The 20,778-nt window shown below is 37.5% G+C and overlaps 1 protein-coding gene across 1 annotated transcript in view; it reads right to left on the bottom strand.

Moving 5' to 3' along the window:
• The window catches only part of Unc5d (unc-5 netrin receptor D), a 380,937-nt gene that overhangs the window by 249,075 nt on the left and 111,084 nt on the right, over window positions 1-20,778 (bottom strand). The window contains exon 5 of the mRNA XM_013521490.1: window positions 3,099-3,317. Coding sequence (XP_013376944.1) covers window positions 3,099-3,317 — 219 coding nt within the window. The remainder of the gene's footprint in view (window positions 1-3,098; window positions 3,318-20,778) is intronic.

Genomic DNA, 20,778 nt, shown 5'->3' with positions numbered 1-20,778 from the left:
TAAATTAGAACAGATATAATATGATTTTCCAGCAGCATTATAAAAAATGGCTGATGATTTTTCAAAGTTCTTTCTTTTATTTAGAACAGTTTACCCAATGGGATTCTGCTATTTTGAGTTCATGACTAGGTAAAATGTAGGACAGAGACATCTGAGAATAAATCATAGAGCCCCAGAGAGTCACTGGTACTTGAATTCTTTCTAGTTGGACTAATTGAGTGTAAGATACATCAACTTTTTATATTTTGATATTTTTTTGCAGGTTATTGCTTGCATGGTAGGATGCTGGTCCCTGTTTACAGAGTCCTTCTCTGAATTTTTCATGCTGAGTGAGACTGTTATTGTCTCTTATATAACCTCTCCAAAAACAACAAGTTGATATACCTAGGATTCTCCCAGATCCCAAACTGGCTGGTACAAATTAGAAACTTAACAGCATGATTTGATTTGTACTTTTTACTTTCCCTTGATTATGCCAAATCTTTTCGAAAAGAAAAGTATCCCTGCATCCTGGGGTTACCTGTATCACCTAACAATGCAAGAAATACGGCACTGAATGAGATGCTGGCTCTTACAGAGATGGTAGAAACAGCAGCAAAAAAAAAAAAAGGAATCCAAATGGAATATGCGCAGAACTATGAACTTAGGAAACGGAAATCCTAAATAGATGCACAATGGAAATTGATGAGCCATGTGCAGAAATCTATCCTTGCGTCAGCAAGAAAACTTGTGGATGTTTTGGTTGGGAAGGAGAACACTTGAGCAAGTAGGGAAAAGTGGTTTGGAATGTGGAAGAATGCACCTGAAAGTCAAACAAGAAACAAGTCTAGTTTCTAGAAACAGTTATGCTCCATGCTAATTGCACCTCTTGGATTACAAGATTTTTAAGGTTTAAAATAGACCTAGTAGGTTATCACTGAAGTCTATTTCAGTTCTCCCTCTGAATTCCATGATTGTATGGCTGTAGTCTGAAAAACTTATGATAGATTACCTCCACAGTTCTGAATTTTCACTGCAATCTCAACATAGCTGAGAGCTACACAGTGATTATAACTGTTACTGTATATAATGCCTAGTTCTCTACGTTTTTCTTTATAAATTCTGAGGTACAGACAAAGTATTACATGGAGATCATTTTGAAGTGATTTCTCTTTTGCTTTGTAACTCAGCCAACTAGTTACTTCTTTGGTGGAACAGATGCCCCTCTTCCTTGCTCCTGCAGAGGTTGTCTCCAGATGTTCTTCCTGATTGTGCTGCTCCACAACTTGTCTCTTCACAACTCCCTCATGTCCACTGCTTAATTCTTTACTGATCACCAAATATGTTCTTCCATCCTCAATTCTGCATCCTAGTCTGTATCTTTTCATTAGATCACAAAAGCAGTTTAAACTCAGCCTGGCAAACACTTTCAGATTTTTTTCCTTGTGAATGTAATTAGCCTTCTTGTAAGAGGTTTTTATTTTTCCATATTCATTCATTCAATCAGTCCTACGATATTAAATAGGTCCAGTGTTGATATTTATTGAAGTTTCTCTTCTACTAGACTTCTAGTTACTGTTTCTGTGACCATTATTCCAGAAGCAGGCTTCCTTTTCTTTCACCCTACTTATCCATGTCTCATTGCCCACTCTTGCTTCTCCATTCCATTGCAGTCACTGTCAGACCCGGCCTTTGAGACGCAGCTCCAGCCATGGCACTTACACGCCACTGTAGTCAGTCCCCACCACCCAAACCTCCATAATATCAGTAAAGCTCTTCTTATTCTTGCATTAGAGGCCTTCCATGCCATGGATTGAACTACACTTTCTTTCCATATGCTGCTGTTATAACAATTTTATATCTCAACTAAACCAATTTTTTTGCTTAGCATATATTAACCTTTCTTTCATTAACTAATATACATGACTTTAAGACAACTGCAACTCCTCTCACTTCCCTAGAGGGTCATTTATGCAGACTTGGATTCCATATTCATCAACACCCCTTTCAAATATTGTCACTTCTACAACACCTTTTCTAAAAGTCTTGCTTAGATGTGACCTTTTCTCCTGCTCCTCTATAGCATCATATACCTCTCTTTGGGCATTTTCCTGACTTCTTTTATGCTGTACTTATTGCTATATTTGTCTTATTCTTTTCCATGGGTGTGAAACCCACCCATACATACCACAGTTGTCTATCTTTGAGTATTCAGAAAAGCCTAACTTAGTATATTGAATGTCATTGCTATGCATGCTGTTAATACCCTGAAGTCTTGAAATTATCTAATTATACTGAGGTTTCCTGACTTTCTCAATATCTACTCCTTAGTGAGTTGATGAAATCAGAACTAATAAAATCAGTAATGTAGGATAAGACCAGATTGGATCTGATTTGATGAACTGAAGTTCTAAAGCACAAGCTCCCTATCAGACACTAACAGGTAAAGTTACACACGTTCAATTTTCGGAGTTGAACGATCTTGCACTGTGATCCTTTGTATACTGTGAGTGCCCAGTAAGCATTAGGTAGTGTGATCTTAATTCTCATCATCTCTACAAATCAGCCAAACTACCCAAACTTATAAAGATGCTCCTGAAACCCTTTCATATTGGAGATCCTGCCAGGATACAGTGATTTAATTTGGGAACTGTCACCACAGTCATCAAAAAACTTTCTAGAGGACTCAGAAAGCACCAGCTGTGAAGAATAAAGTACACAAGAATAAGATCTAGGAGTAAAGATGAAAGGAATTGAAATTATGCTCCTTAAAATGGTGTTTGATGAAAGATTTAATATTTGTCTCAGAAATATTTAAAATTTGAAGAATGAAAACAGTAACTGCCTGATTTTATTTCCAGTCAGAACATCAAGTTACATATAATGGGAAGTGCTTAAGGACATATGGACTAAGAAAAATGCCTTCCATATTGGAACAGACTACCAAGGGGGATTTGGAGTCATTTAAAGATACGATTGAATCTTTTACATCTGGAATGATGTAAACACAACCTCTTTCAAATGAGGATATAACAGGTGGTCTCAAGTCTTTCCCAGACATGTAACAGGGTGAGTCTCTGGGAGCTCCCATGGCTTCTCTTGAAGCACCACCCTCTTACCTGAACTCTCGTCTAGACTTTCCTCAGAGATGTGTTCATTTTGGTGGACCCATTCACCATTGCATTTGAAGAATATCTGCATGGCTGGCCTTGCTTTGCACCTGAGTGCAATGGGGTTGCTCTTGATGATATAAGCATCATCCGGCTCCTCTATGAAATGAGGCAGTGTCCCTGGAGCTGAGGGGATGGATTCAGGAAGAGCTTCACCATTGTCGGTTCCTGCAAAATTGAAGATAGATGGCATCAGAAAACAGTCTATACTGACAGCTCATAAATGAGAAAACAATGCAGAAACCACCAGGCCTAAGAATCTGGGCTGAGAACTCTTCATCAGATTAACACAGTATGCTTGTAGCTCTACACAGAGCAACTATTTTCTAGAAGCTAAGCTGGCATAATATGGTATCTCCAGGTGGACAAACATTTATTTGTTGAACAAAGGATAATAATGAATAGAAGAACCCACAAACTTGAGTGTCTTCAGAAATAACTGAGGTAAACATTTGTGGAGCTTGAGGTTGAATATCAAAATTCAGTCTGCTGAGTGGTTATCCCAGAAGTTTCATTGAGGACCTCACATTGACTCAAAACCTTGAAAACATGCAAAGATAGATGTGGTCTTGCCACAGACGTGTGTAAATGACAGCAGAGGTGCTGGACAGCAGCCAGAAGATAGTCCCCAAATTCCAAATTATCATTTTTTTTTAACTTACTACTTTGAAGATTGTCTGGCATCTTACATGGGATAATTTGTAAACTGACTACCCCTTGAAATGGGATGTGAACTCATTCTGCTGTGCAGGGCTCACTTTGCTCCCAACACTGGTCCATGAAATACAATGGGTTTCACTACCAAGGCTGAGAACTAAAGCCAACTAATGTAGGTCTGATTGTGCTATTAGTAGCTTTGGTGATATCTCTCTGAAGATGGGAAACAGATGTGGCTCTCCCTTAACTTTAACTGACAAAGTATCATAAAAATAGAAAACCTTAATCAGGGCTTTGCTTCCTTGAGCAAGTGCAAAAAGGAGTGCATGCTGAGCAGCGGGAAGATGGCCTGGGCAGAAGTACTGTGCAACTTCCAAATCATCCCACTGAAAGAATGAAGAAAGCCAAGATTTCAACACCAAGGTCACATCTATCCTCAACAGAGTCATTCCCAGGGTGATCAAACCAGCCTTTAGAGTTACACTGAGAAAAACTAGAGAGCTACTGGAAGAACCACCCTTCCCATCAGATTCATTTCCCAGGAGAGAGCCTACCCTTGGGATTCATCCTGTCCCCATGCTGGCTTTCTGCCTGCTGTCAGTGAAAGTGTGAGCAGAGCTCCTTACTATTCATACTAACATCAACAACCCAAATGGCTAAGCACTCTCAAAGGTCAACATAACTTATTAACAGTAGGGGTAATGTTAGCTTTAAGGACATTTATGGCAACTTCTCAAATATTCAACATGCAAAATAGGTGGGAAGAATGGACTTCAACAGGTATTTTGCACAAAGAAGAAAATAAGACACTGAGTTACTCAAATGACTCTTTAGTACTGGAACACACAAGCAAGATTTGCCACTGCAATGAATTAAACATAATAGGAGCTAGATTCTCCTAAATAAGATTTTTTTCATTAAATAAACCAATTTAAGGCAGAGGACAAAAACAGCCACATATAACATAATTTAAAATACTATAAGCCTTGATGCATTTGCAATGGAAAAGCTAACTCCTGTGTAAGCAATTCAAGTAAAAAAAAAACAAAACAAAACTGTAACACAAATACTCTAAAAAGTAAGCGCAAATGGTTTATTTCATGAAATTATAATAAAGTTACTTAGAAAATACAACGTGTATATATCACAGGGAGTAAATGCAGTTTCAGAATAGAATCTCAGGAGTGCTTGTGTGTATGTGTGTGTATGTATTTTAAAGTATGAAATTATATTTCAAATGGACTTCATAAAATATATTCTACATTAATTTATTTTATTGCTGACTGTTCCTGCCAATTTCCATCTTCAATAAATACCAAGTCCCTGCAGGCTTTTGTAAATCCATGCATTAGAGGAAATGACAAAGGTATTAAAAGATTTTATATAAGCATCAAATGCTCACACTCCCACCAAGGGCTTGAGCCCTGTCCAAAGTAATTCATTGTTGCATGAAAGGATCACCTGATTAAGAACACATAGGATTTCCAAACCTGGGAGGGTAGACAGTGGGAACCACAGAGACACATTTGGATAAATGCAATTCTGCTTAGCTAGTGGCAGTACATGAATGTGCCCAAAGTAAGTATGGTAAGTGGGAAAAAGACGAGGAGTCATAATCTATAAATGAAGAGAGAGACCGCATATATGTGTGTGATAAATAAAATGTCAGAAAACAAAGGTCATAGATTATACAATTCATCAAGTTTTAACTGTGCAATTCACAAAACACAGAGAGATCTAACAGCAATTAGGTTTCCCCCCTGTCATTTTAACAAATGCCCTTTAGATAAACTAATAAGTTCATTCTGCATCAGAAGCAGCAGGAGAACGGAACAGAGAAGTCTCAGGGTAAATGCTCTGGCTGTTCAAGGACCTCCCTTAATCAATCAATCTTCATGTTCAAAGGACAGAAATAAAAGGTAGAATGTAAAATTTTATTGTAATTATTATTGAAGCAATGTCAAAACCACCCATGCATACAAAAACCCTGGAAGCCACGAAAATAAGAAACAAAGGAAAACAGTTTATTAGCATGACAGTGAGACGGGGAGGGATTGTAGTATACATTTGTAGATGTATTAGCAAGTCTGCATCTTTCTATGAAGTAAATGTGGTAAGTGGGAATGGAGTTCCATGCAGTTTCCCCTTGTGCTTTATTTGTACAAGGAAGTGTTGGAATGGTGGTTATACAATGCTGCTTCTCTGTTATAGTTGATACATTGTGCCAACTTGGGGAGTCTAGAGGTTTGGCTAAGTGACTCAGCAGTTCTGCCTCTTGGGGTGAAAAGGACACGCCCTTACCCTTCTGGGATGTTGTTTATTGTGTTAATTTGAGAAGTTTAGAAGGTTAACTATGTAACTCAGAAGGGGTCCAGGGTACTTTGTATTCATCCTGAGCCTGTGCAAGAGGCAGGCATGCAGAGGGTGTGGGTGTAGAGGATGACCCCCACCTTTCCAGAGCAGGTAGACTGCATTAAAAAAGGAATTGAGGAAGGACTGGCTGCTGGTTCTTCAGAGGAGCTCCAGTCTTCGCCTTCAGCTTGGTCGTCTCCTGGCTTCTGGTGCAGACTGTTGGACTTCCTTCTGGACTCTTCAGCCTTCTGGCGTTGGCTCTCTGGCCTTCTTCGTAGATTCTTCAGCATTCCATCGCAGACCAATCAGCCTTTTGATACGGACTTGCATGGACACTGCAGCAAGCTCCAGGCCTGGGGCTGGGCTGTTCAATCTCCAGCACGCAGACACCCTCTGCATGCTTCCTCATCCAACTGTGTAGCTTACCATTGTAAGCCAAACTTGTAATTCCTTGTACATTTGTTTATCTTGTATTATATCTGCTCCTCTAGTAAACTCTGACTGATACACTCTCCCTCATGCACCCCCTCCCCATTCCCTAGGTCCTCCTGGGTGGGACACTAATCCTGGGACAGCAGCACTCTCCCCTGCAACTGGCTTTCTTGGAACTTGAAGGCAGGACCCCTGAGCAGGTTGCCTCTTGGGGAGGACAACCCTACCTCACTCTAATGCCAGGATACCTGCTTCCTCGGGCCCCATGAATACCCATCAGGATCAGCCTAGCTTAGTGGCTTAGAACTGAAATACTCAGAAATTTCTCAGGGAATTCAAGGGGGAAAAAAGGAAGAAAATGAGAAGTAATTTGACTAGGAGTGGGAACTCTTTTAGGGCCTTCTAACTTGCTGATGGATCATGTTCACTGAAAGGGCTCGGCGGGGGTGGTCATCTACCTACAATGTTCTATGTGTGACTTCTTGGATGCTTTTATGCTTCAAAGTAAATTTAATTACAATCTTGGCACATTTGTCACCACTTCATAATTCAGAGAAGAACTTCAAGACTTTGTGTGACAAATGGTGGTGAAAAATGGCAACCAAGCCCTTCTGCATATCACTTCCACAAAAAAGGCTAAAAAAGTCATGGGACTCAGCTGATGTCTTGGGAGTCTGTCACAGTAAAATGACACTCTGAGACATGCACCCCCAGATAATCAGTTTTAAAAATATTTCTACTTATTTAAAGGCAGTGATAGTTATATTTTCTGTTGTTTGTGGCAGGAAACATTCCTGGTCAATACAGTTGAATCCTCCATCTTAAAACACAACACAACAAAACACAGAGCTCCAAGCTTCACTTTATAAATCCCAATACCACCTACAGTCAAGTAAAGAGATTGGTAAGCTAAGAAGCATAAAAAGTATGTTAGGAGAAAGTCAAAACAAGATCTGCCATTTATGGAGTGATTACATGTTATGCTGTTCCGTCTTCCACACAGAAACTTCATGAGAACTGCCTGTGAGAAAATGCTCAGATTTTATGTCCTGTGTAACACTGCACAGCGAGGATATGGTGGACTCAGAATTTGAACACAAGTATCTACCTCAGACCAGCTCACAATTCCAGTTTAGCTCACATAACTGAACTCCTTGAAGACTGATACTGTAATTTAGTGACTACCTGCCTTAGGGCAATAGCGCACAGTTTGTAAGAGCACAAGATGATGGTTTAAAAGGGCACATTTTATATGTGGCCCCTCATCTCTTACATTAAGTATGATATTGATCTCAAAAGATCACTCGGTCATCCTGTCAGCTGGATGGTGAGGTCAGAATGGCTGTATCTGACACATCCCAAAAGGTCTCGAGAAAATAAGTATTTGCAGGAAAAGAGCACGCACTCAGCCAACTATATTGAACTTAATGGGACTCATCACGAAAGTCAAAAACAAGGTATGGCTGGGGATGTAGCTCATTGCTTGCTTACCTAGCCTGTGCAGGCCCAAGGTGAAATCCCCAGCAGGGCAAACAAACCAACAAAAGAACCCTCAAAGAATAATTATTGCAGGGGTTGGGGATTTAGCTCAACAGCACAGTTCCTGCCTGGCAAGCGCAAGGTCATGAGTTCAATTCCCAGTACCAGGGGAAAAAAAAAAAAAGAATAATTATTGCCAGAGAATAAAATAATAAGAAAGATTTTTCAGTGTATCATTTGGAAACACTTTTTCAAATGCAACAATATTTAACAACTAAAAGTCCAATTAAAACACAAGACATTAAACAGAAAAGAATAAATCTCAATAGAAAAAAAAGAACGCGGAAAAAAGCACTGTCACTTTTTTAGTTTTAACTGCACAGAACTGCCAATATTTGATTGTCTGATGTCTTAAATTAGTAACACAATTGAGCATACTGCCCACCACAGTCATCTTAAGTTGAGATTCCTAAAACCCCAGACTACCACTGCAGGAAATAGTATACGTGAAGTTGGGCTCCAAAAGGTTTGGCAAAATGTTACTGTAGTCTTGTACCTTTTTCTTGAGAACATATTTCATTTAAATATATTTTACTCTTCTACCTCAAAAAGTATGCTTATCTTTTCCCTAGATGGCTATTTGTTACAGAGAGCACCAGCAATCATATCATGAGGCAAATAGCAAATTTTGTGAAACAGAACCTGAAGAAGTTTAGGCTCAAATTATCTGACCAAGTCAGTGTTCCTTCTTTGATCTTACATGAACCACCTTATTCAGAGGTTCCATTTTTCTCATCCATGAAAATGGATGCCTAAAATGTATCGGTGTTTTGTAAGGTTATAATATGTACAAGATATACAATAAATGATTAAATGTCACATAACACGATATGCCATCACTATCACCACCCTCATCAGAAAACAGCCGACTATAATTGTGATCTCTATGATTTCACTTCCCACTCATCATAACAGCTCATATTTCAATTTGTGATTACAGTTACCACTTTTACCTCAAATCCCTCAAAGTAGCAACTGTCCTTTATAATATTTCTTTACTATTTGCTACCCATATATATGCCACTAAAATTCTTTCAGGTCAAGAACTCTGAGCTATGCCTGGTGTTGCACACATGTAGTCCCAGCATCTGAGTGAGCAGAAGCATTGTGAATTTGAGGTCAGCTTGGCCTATATAATGAGTTCAAGGTCAGCTGAACTACATAAAATATATAGCAAGACCCTATCACAAATAATCAACCAATGAAAAAAGCAAATCAAATAACAAAAGCCAAACAACAAAAATGAACTGAGAAAATGTGCTATGGAGCATTTATTCAATAATCAGGCAGTAAACAGGTGATATCTTATACAAAGCACATGGCTATTCTCCAAAGGAGTATGATAAAAAACAATGGATATCTGATGGGCCAGATTCCAAAACTATTGGTTTCCAAGGCAAGTAGTCACCAAGCATAGGCGATATTATAAAACTTTAGAGCTCCTATCTGTGCAATATTTAAATGCAGTAAGGCTCTGAGAAAAGCTCTTTAAATTTTATTTCTGGCCTTTGAGTATATTTGTCCATGGCAATATGTAGGCAGAGCAGAAAGCCATACCAGGGAGACAAAGTTACAGATCTCAAAGACAGCATAATAGAGCTGCATTTCCTGGTTTTGTTTATATAAATATGCCTTATCTCCATATGTTTACTTAATTAGATAGGGGAGCCACTGTACCCATTTAATGCAGAACAACAGCAGGAATTTTACATACCAAATATTTAATGCAATTTGTGAATCAGTTTTTTTTTTTCCCTAAACCCCAGTAAATGTTTTTTATTAATTTATTTTTTTATTCTCACTTTTTAACTCAGCAAACTATTCTGCCTTCTTCCCAACCTCTAATAAAAATGGAAATGTTTTATATCACTGCATTTGCATAGTTCAACTCACCTGTACCAATCTTATATATTGTCAGCCTGAGATACTATTTCATTGAGCAGATCTTAAATTCTGCAGAATGAAAGAAGATAAACCATGCTACAATACACTGGAGGAAACTGTAAGAGCCATCTTTAGCTCCTGAAATAAAGAACTTCACAGATTTCAATGGAGTTTACAAAGCATATTATCTCCCCATCACAATTAACCTTGAGATAGTAATTAACATTTTTTGAATAGACATATGTGTGGATGTGTGGATCTCTACTAAGATGAGACATTATTCTAAGTAATGGGAATCCAAATATCACTAAAATATAGTTAACATTCCTCAGGATCTCACATATTGAAAATAGAGACAACTAATTACAGAACAATGACAAGAATTCTAACAGTCTATTAGAAGCCTTAAATTCAAAGAACTAAGGAAAAGGTAAATAACAAAAGACCTTAGGGAAAATGAAAAAGAACTGTAATAAAAGGTTTGTAAAATTATTCATTTTACAATTTAAAAAGGAGTATTTTGCTGAGAAGATTAGATAGAATGGAATTTATAAATTATTTAATTTCCCCCCAACAATGGATACATTTGTATTTCAGTAGGTCCCATTCTAATGTTCCAGTTCATCTGAAAACCTGATGGGATTTAGGAAAGGTTCTGCTTTCCAAATGTTACAGCTTTTTATTTTTAACTGACTGTTTTCAAGAGTGAGAGCATTCATAGTTATGGAAAAATGGTTGTTTTAATGCAACACTGAATGACAGGAAGCCAAACAAGCAAGCACCATTCTCAGATTTTGCATTGTTGGAAAATTACCTTTCAAGAAGAAGTTTGTGTTTTATGCTGTGCACACTAATCCAGCAGGGAATTTAAATCAGTTCACAAAGAGAAGAAACAAAAGAGGGAAAACAAAAGTGCAAGAAACGAACGCTAAATTTCCTTTGAAACAAATACACTTAGATGTCAGGTCACATTTTAAAAACTTAGCCGATGATCCTTTGGTCACCGATCTCAACATTCCAATCTCTGTTCAGCTGACTGGAATCCCACTTCATAGAACTTTTTGTATGTGATATGGACACAGGCAAGATAGAGAGGGGAATCGCTACAGACAGATCTAGAACAGTTGTTTTATTTTAGAAGTCATCCAGATGCATCTTGTCCAAGGTCTCTAAAGGTCAGATTTGGGGTAAAAAAACCTCTCTTTTAACATCTTGAGCGGTGTTTCTCACTTGTGCAATGTTGCTTTTGCTTTGGTAAGGTAGAAAATATTACATTTACTGCTAAATTTTGTGTTACTACCTATTAGGAAATTTATTTTTCCCAGTAAGCAATCTCTTTTCTTTTTCTTTTTCTTTTTTTTTTTTTTTTTTGGTACCAGGAATCAAACTCATGACCTCAGGCTTGCCAGGCAAGAGCTTATGCCACTGAGCTAGATTCCCAGTCCAACAATCTCATAATGTACCCTTAATCACTTTGTCACCTGCAAACACTTCAGTAAAATCTAGTAAAACTAAAAATATAGTGTTTAATATTTTATGAAGTATTTAGTATTGAAAATTATGACATGATAAGACACTAAGATATACAAAAGTACAAATTATATGAATTTTTTCCATGTGGTTACTAAACTCCTCTAAACTAAGACAACTAATAATTTGATACATTTCCCATTACTATTATCCTTTTCACATACATAGTATTTGAGCTTGGAGTACATAGGGTCCACATATATTTGTAATATGTTTTCATTTTGTCATGATACTCTTCACTTTTAGCTGTTGATACAATTCTCCACTTATCTGTATCTTGATTTATACTCAAATTTATAAATTCAGTCCAGTTCTCTATCTGAAGCTCCACACCTATATATTAAGTTATCCCAAGGCTTATTCACTTAAGGGTTCCTCACACACTCAAAGCTCCTATTCCTTAAGAACTTATTTTCTGACAATTCTGACCAGTGCTTTTGCCAAAGAAAGCTCTAGGGCTCACTGAGTGCTCCAACCTAGAACTTGGGTATCATCTACTTTTTGTCTATTTAGCCCCTACAAACCAGCATAAACTCTATTGATTCTGGCTCGTCAACAGCTTTCAAATTCAGCCTCTGAGTTTCCCCATGCCTAGTACGCTTACGCTGGTCACCACCATCAGTCTTCTCTATTACTGCATCAGGGCCTCATTATTTTCTCTCATTGCTTCTCCGACAATCCCTTTTACATATGGCAAAACACCCCAGAATTCCCAAAATGCAATTTTGAACTCGCCATTCTGTCTTAAAGTGCTCCCATCCTTTAGACAACTTTCCTGTTTTTTAAGATGACTGATGAGGCTTCTCATGATCAGGTTCCTGCTTATGTCTCCAGCTTCACGGTAATCACTTCTTCACTGGGAACGCTGTAAGGACTCTCCATTCTTATAGGGAGGTTAGCAGTCTTCACGTACAACCTGAATATATGCTTTGCCTTCTGCCTATAATATTAATTTTGCCCTTTTTTTGCCTTTAGCACATTCACATCTTTTAGGTTCAGCTTAGCTGATACATCTCATGTGAAACTCTACTTGAAGTCCAAAAACTCTCATTCGATTACATTGATCTCTTTTGCCCTCTTTTGGTACTTAATGCTATTATTCAATTATTTATGTATGTCAGTGCATCTTCCTTTCTGCTACAGCATCCATGAAAGTGAGATATGTGAGAGTCTTGGTCTTCATTTATGTCCTTGGTGGATAAACACATCTTAGACATCATACAAGTTTGTTGAATAAATTTAAAATACCAAAAATAAATACAGCTCTGATGAAACTCTGTGACTGTAATGAAATGTACTGAATGCAAAGCACTCACTGATAATTATTTTCAAAAGAACTGCTGGGCGTGGTGGTGCATGCCTGTAATCCCAGCATTCAGGAGGCTGAGGCAGGAGGATTGTTGTGAGTTTAAGACCAGCATGGGCTACAAAGTGAGCTCAAGGCCAGCCTGAACTGCAGAGTGAGACCTTGTCTGAGAAAGACAAAAAGAGAAAAACAAAACAGAAAACCACAATCAAAAGAACTATGCAAGTTGACAGTAACACTAGTATTACAGTTTGCTGACTTTTCTCATTTTTATCAGCCTTAAACAAGATCATTGTGGGATATGTGTTAACTAATATATTAAAGGAATATTAATTTTTAATGAACATTTCTGATTACTAGGACAATATTAAAACGTGGGTGTCAATTGCTATGATTCACCTTTTAAATTGCATATTGATGCTTTTATCACTTAAACTGTTTTATAGAGTTTTAAGGAGAATGTAGCCTAAAATACATAAAACAAAACTTGAATATACAGATTGCATTGTTTTAAAACAAGTGCTTAAACGAAACACCTTGCTTGTTGTGTTGATTTGTTCTAAATCATTCATTAATTTTTGAAGGAATTTTCAGTTACAGAAATCAAGAGATCAATTGCACTACTCCAAATGCAACAGACTTTTAACCAGAATGGTTACCCCAAGGCAAAGGAATTTTTTACGCAAGGAAAAATACACATTTTTTTAAACATCAATGTTTCACATAAAGAATTCATAGAGAAAGGTAAAAGTAACAAGATTGGTGTTTCATTTCTTAATGAGATGATCTTCCTTGCATAATGAATTTCTCTTTCTGAAAACCACCTAAGATGATGGGAGGATGAGGTTTTGATACCATAGGAAATCTTTTAATCCATTCTTAAATTTCTTGATACACAGATTTAGTTCAGCTTGCTGGGATGCGTTGTTTAAGAAAGATAAGATGGCAGATCATATGGCACTGGTGTCCAGCAATAGAAGCTGTGTCCTGATTTGATTTGACAGTTATCTGATTGGGAGGTGGAACTTGTACAATGGAGGGAGCTTAATGTCTTTATCCTCCTTACAGGAGGTACTGGGCACTGTCAGAAAAACATTTATTCCAAGTTGTATAAGAAGCATAAGATATTGTTCCACTTTATAACTGGGAATCTGATAGCCTTGTGTCAGGGGAAAAAGCGGGCTTTGGAGCTAAAGGCTTACATTCAAATTCAGATTCTTTCAGTAATTAGCTCAAGCAAGATATCTAACCTACCTCAGCCCCTATATTCATCCAGGTAAAAGAGAATAATATAGTATTGCAAGGCTATAGTACATATTCAAGTAGACCAGTGAAGATGAAGTGAAGCATTCTATGCTATGTAATGGGCACACAATCTACAACAGGAAATAGCATACTGTGACTATTAGAGGTAAATTAATGGATAGGTGGATAGGTAGATGGTGATGGATGAGAGAGAGTGCTCCAGCCTGTAGACATTTTTGTTCTTATGGTCTAGGGTATATAATTAGCTAGCTCAAGAGCAGAGTCCATTCATTAGCACTCCAGGCAATTGCTAAAAATTTTACATACTTTTTTTCTTACAGAGCAGTATCAAAGGTGATAACCCAGTGACCAATTCTGGGTAACTAGCTGGTTCTTAGAGGACTAAGACCGCTTGTCTATGCTGAATTCTAACAAGCTTTATGTACATCACTTAAAGATCCCCGTTGTACTTCAAGAATTTGACCTTTGACTTATAGAGCATTAAAAACCAAAAGGCAACAACAGCAAAAGCATACTACATGTATGAGAGATGTAGTATTCCCTAATAGCTTAACTGCACTGGAATGAAGTCTGATAGGTAGACTGTCAGTGACAATAACAAGGAAAATTGCACTCTAACTGTAAATTTAACTGCATTATATTTAATTCTTCAGCTTCTCAATACTCTACCTCTATGTACAAATGAATATGAATCACAAAGCCACGTATTTATCCAGTAGGCCATTACAGCTTGCTATTTATCATTTATAGGTTGACAGCTTGCAGGTATCAATTGCTTATAGTAAACCTTTAATGGGTCTGGTCAGAAGACTGCTAATGACCTACATTACTACTGAAGAGTTTTTTAAATTTAAAAAAAAAAAAAAACAATTAACAACACTAGTTGGTACTCAGGGGGAAGATACTGGACCATCAATCAAATGGGGCAATCTGCCCTAGGAGAAAGGAAAAATTCTCTAACGTCTTGATGTGACTTCCATAGCAAACGGGATACCAACATTTTCTTATTAGGTTAAATGGGGATTGAAAGGGACAGAAAAATATTGAATATTCAAGCTATTATATTATTATTTTTTCTCTTATCTCTCAGATTTTTCTTTCTTTTGTGCGGTTCAAATGTACATTAAAATAAGTTTGACTCCAGTGCTCTCTTGGTCAGTTTTTGTAGCTATTCCTAATAGTAAATTAAATGAATAATGACATTACAAAAATGTTAGGACATATTTGCCTAAAAATTGGACTGGATACTTTTCTAATATGGTTTTATGTAAGAGAGCACACATTCATATTCTCTTTTGATCTTCAAGTAAACAGAAACATCAAGCCAAGTCTGGCCAAGAGGAGACCAGAGAAAGTGTCCACGGTTGACTTCATCTTAGAGGTAGCACGTAATAGTTTAACTGAAGTTAGAAATAAAACAGATTCTGCATACAAAGACAACATAGAGTCAGACAATAAAGTCAAAACTTTAAGATTCAGTATTTAGACTGTATTTACTATTAACAGCGTTACGTAGACTAACACAACAGCATCAGAGAAAGTGGCCAAAAATGACACAGCAAGTTACTTCAGAAAGGAAATTAGGTCATGAGGTGGGGGGCTCATGCACGGGATTAGTGCACAGATTGGAAGAGACAGGAGAGCTTCCTGTTTCTCTACTCTCCATTATGTGAGACACAAGAAGGGGGCCATCTTCAAACCAGCAAGTAGGCATTAACCACACACTGAATCTTCCCACACCCTGATCTTGGACTTCCCTGCTCCAGAAGTGTGAATGATACATTTCTGTTATTTAAGCCACTAACTCTTTTACTTTTGTTGATAACATCTCAAACTGACTGAGAGGTCTTGATCATCTTTTGGGAAGGAACCTATGTAGTACAAGGATTATTATGTATAAGGATTCAAATTCTAACAGTCTTTACTTGTTTATCTGTCTTGTTTAAATGCCACTTGTAAGAGAAGGAACTCTCTGGAAAGTACTTGAGATAAAGGAATAAGGTAATAACCAAAAATATAATCCATGAGTCAGCCTATAATGTTTATTATTCAATGTATCAGGGTACAATGTTCAGAGGGTTTTAAAAATGTCTTTTAAAAATTCAGTTTCTAGGTGATGGTTTATTACAGAATCAAGTCTATTATATAATATGATGAAAACAGAAGTGAAGTTTCAACCCATGAAAGGAACAGTCACATATGTATTAATGCACAGATGTGGTCAGCGCAGAAGGCATTGTGCCTGGAGCCGAGGGAGTCATCAAGACCATGGAGATACTGGTGTGTCATTATCAAGAGGTTCTCAAGCAAATTGAGCATTTGTATGTTTTCATGTTTTCTAAACATGAAAAGAGCTTCTGAATACTCAGAAAAAACTAGTATATATGAGAAAAGCATCTATCTCCTCTCCTGGTTACTTCCCTTGTCTTAGATGTCAGAAAGTCCAAAGATTTTCTTTAAATGGTAAAATAATTAAGCCTTAATTTCTCAATATTTAAATTCTTGGCAATAATTGTGTAGAGATTAAAAGGTCAACCTGGTAAAAATAAAAACCAGAGTAAGTTGACCCATTTTCCATTTTACCCTATGAGTGTAGTCCACATGCCTCACTAATCTCGGACAGGACAGTTATAACAATGACAAGTCTGACAGAACAGGTTACCAATCCAGGAATGCATTTGGCTTCCAAGGTGCTGAATGCTTTGAAGCCAGCATTCCTGTTATAGAACCAGCAGAGATTGATGAGGTGAGTTCCTGCTCTTATAACTCCTGCATCCAAGGACTCAAGGAGCCACTTTCTGAAGAATGTGCTACTCTCTCTGTGACTGAAAAACAATACAAACCTTTAAGATAAATGTGGAGCCTGGGTTAGGTTGAAGGTCTGGGCTGGTCATAAATGCAGATGACTAGTTTTTCTATTAGACGGTGGAAAGCTCTAGGCTTCAGTTAGATTAATTATAGATCAAAGCAATGTTCTCAACAACAAAGATAGACTCACAGGTAAAACTACTAGAACAGATTCATGGTTTTGCCTGTGTCTCAGGAACTATTCCACTGCTGGGCCATTGTCACGCTGCAGTGACTCACAGAAGCATGTAATGCTTAATGAGCCAAATATGAAGATAATTATGCCAGTTATATTTGGGAAACCCACAAAATAACAGACTGTATTTGTAGACTCTTTATGAACACTCCAGGGCAGAGAAGAGAAAAAAGATTCTTTTGAAATAGCTGAACTGGATTTTACTATAACTAAATACCTTTGAAGTAACACATTGGTTTTCTGTCCAATTAAAATAAAATGTTGTTCATTTAAAGAGCACATTCCTAGTTTCAGAAGTTCCAAAAGAAATTTTAAGCTAATCTTAAACTCCAAGTACACTTTTTCCACATGATCTCCCACCAAAATAAACTGATCTGTCATTTCTTGAAAATTATCTCCTTATACAATAGAATCTTTTCATAGCTGCTTTTCTTTACTGTGAATTAATGTTCTCGATGAGCCAACACAAGAGTACCATTGTGATTTGGAGTAAAAATAGTTCCTAAGTCACAAAAGCAGTTGAAGAAAGAGATATTTATATAGATCCTTTAATATACCTTTTTATGTTAAGTTGGTAGATATCACGGATAATTATGAGTTGGTGAATATTGCTAGTCAAGTTTATTCAAGTAGGTTTTCAGTGCAACACAAGTAAATTGTTGTGTTTTGGGAAAACATTGTGCTTAAGAAAAAGGCTTTTTTTCATTTTTTTTGTCTTTTTGAGACAGAATCTTGCTACGCAGTTCAGGCTGGCCTTGAGCTCACTTTGTAGCCCAGGCTGGTCTTGAACTCACAATGATCCTCCTGCCTCAGCCTCTTGAGTGCTGGGATTGCAAGCATGTGCCACCATACCCGGCTCTAAGGAAAGGCTTTACATGGGTCCCTGGGGTGTGTTGGCACTTGAATCTTGTCACTGTAACTGCTGCCAATGAACACCAGATGAGACTGGAGAGCTCCACTGATTGAAGAAAAATGCTAATCATACCTTCACTGAAGTAGGTACTAGTTCAGGTGAAATCAGGGGATTAGAAACAGATCTAAGAGGATTTTTTTAACCATATAATACCAAGATTTAAGTGAGAAAAAATGTATGACATTTAAAACTAAAGTTGCCTCAAACTATTTCTATGATTCTTTATGAACCTTCTTCTCTGCCTAAACAGCTGAGAGGGTAAAAATATCCCAAGGCATTTCCAGGGCCTGGCTGAATCACAAGCTCATTGTAATTACCTCCCCAAGCTCTTAGAGATCTGTGAGGGAGCCACCCGTCAGTAAAAGGGCAGGGGACACATCTATATTTGAGGGAATTTAGATTTGACTCCACTTGAGAGTTCATCAGAGTAGAAGAGTTGAGTTTAGACCAGACTGCTGCCAAGAGCAGGCACAACTGATTAGAAAAGCAACTCTTACATCAGAAGTTAGACATTCAAGTACAACCCGGCTGTCTAGTAGCTGTAGCACTGTTACAGAACAGATTCCAAAAATATTCTCTGGGAAAAATAAACAACTTTAAATATTAATTTTAGAATTAGCAGATATTCCATGCAGCTCATCGGACTGGGTAGCGGGTGTTGGATAGAGGGTCTGTGAGGAAAGCATGGTGACATGAAATCTAAGACTTTGGGTGTGCAAATAACCATGTGGACCCTTTCTCAAAATTTCTGGCATTTAACTGTTGAGGGTTCTACAGTGAGCCTAACAGATGATCACTGCTCTAATGTCTGAAAACATTTATAAAGAGTGCTAAGGTGCTGGTGCTGATGAGACCTGATATACAACAGCATGTGACACCCCGGGGAAAGATGTTTAAAATACCATTTCACATTTCCAGTTCTTCATAGTGAACATACAAAAATGGAAAAGACACTTTAAAGAAGTCAACAGGGATACTTGCAATGGAGTAATCATGTAACCCAGGGCCATGCTAGGTTTTAAAATTCAAATGGGGTTCCACGGAATTCCTGTTCATAAAACATCCAGAGTATCAGAAAAGACAGCATGGGGTTCAAGTAACTGTTCCTCATCTTGAAAAAGAGTTTATGAGAGCAAAGTCTGGAAAACTGAGCATTATTTTAGCCACCCCATTAATTTAGATTTTCAATGATCTATTTATATCATTGGTAACATTCCTCTTCTGTAACATACAGGCCAGTCCTTGAGCATGGTTTTTTTCATGATTTCCCAGAAGTAAAAATATAAAACACCCCCAAGTTATTACACAAAGTCTTTGTTGGATAGTGGGTTTAATTTAATGCTCTCACAGTAGGATGGGATAAGCACTGATGAAAAATACACAGAATCTAGTTGAGTATCATGAAAATAGTATTCCGCACAGTGTAGTTTTGTCATTTTTTCTCACCCCTCACCCTTACCTATCACTTCTCTGCCTATTCTTTCCCAAAGATAAAAACATCCTTATATTTTAAAAAATAAAGTCACATCCTCTCCATTTTCTAATACAAAGCAGTTCAGACTGGTACAAAATAAAGATTTAATGCACTGGCTGAGCCAGGAGCCATCTCTGTGACACCACCTTTCTCTCCCCATCACTCTCACCAAATGACAACACAGAGTTCCGCTAATAAAAAGCACATTACCTCCTCTGAAAGGCTGAGAAGGACACGGTCTGATCTTACATACATCATGAAGCATTTGATGTATGTAAGCCAGTCTATAACAATCATTGATTAAAACAATATGCAAATTTTAAACATTGGAAACATGATATTCAAGAGAACGCTCCATTCCACAGAAGAGAACAGGACATTCTGAGGCCCAGAACTCTGCCATATTTTCTTGCAATGATTCTCTATTCTCTATCTGAATCCCTGTGATAGTGACCACAACTCTATGCAGCATTTCCCCTTCTAGTTTCAGACCATTTCCTCCTTGCGTACTTACTGTTTTACCACATGGATATAAGCCCTAGACGACACAGTGAGTTGGTTGTTTCTGAAATTCAAAACACTGTAGCAGAATACATGCAGTCTTCTGATTACTTTAAAAATCTGATATATAATTCACATGTCAAAAATCACCAAACTGTACAACTCAATGTTTTTAGTACATTCACAGAGTTGTGCTTCTATCATGATGATCTAAGTTTAGAACATTTTCCTCACTCTGAAAAAAATCCTGAACCCTTTATCAGTTGCTGTCCCCAGCCCAGCCCAGCCCCTGTAACTCAATCTTTCTTCTATCTCTGTGAATTTTTCTATTCTCAACATTTCATATAAATGAAATCACATGTATTAGTTTGTGACCGACTTCTTTCAGTCATCACATTTTCTACTTTGTATAATAGTATGTTGTATACTAGTATACTAGCATGTTGTGGTACTTTATCTCCTTTATACTATCATGCAATAGGCCACTGCGCAGAGATGCCGTATTTATCCATTCATCAGTATATGGAGACATCTGAATCTTTTCACTATTATGTGTAATGATGCTATAAATACTTATGGAAAAACCTCCTGTGAGCATTAGATTTCAGTTTTCTTGAGAGCACAATCTAGGAGTAAAACTGGTGGGTCATAACATAGCTTTGAGGTACAGCCAAACTCTTTTCTAAAAGTAGCTGTAAAGTTTACAATCCCACCAGCAAGGTATGAGGACTC

Source organism: Chinchilla lanigera, unplaced genomic scaffold, assembly GCF_000276665.1.
Source record: "Chinchilla lanigera isolate Chin_1 unplaced genomic scaffold, ChiLan1.0 scaffold00062, whole genome shotgun sequence".
In the NCBI taxonomy this organism is placed as follows: Eukaryota; Metazoa; Chordata; class Mammalia; order Rodentia; family Chinchillidae; genus Chinchilla; species Chinchilla lanigera.
The sequence above is the reverse complement of the archived record's forward strand: the minus strand, read 5'-3'. Positions and strand labels throughout refer to the sequence as shown.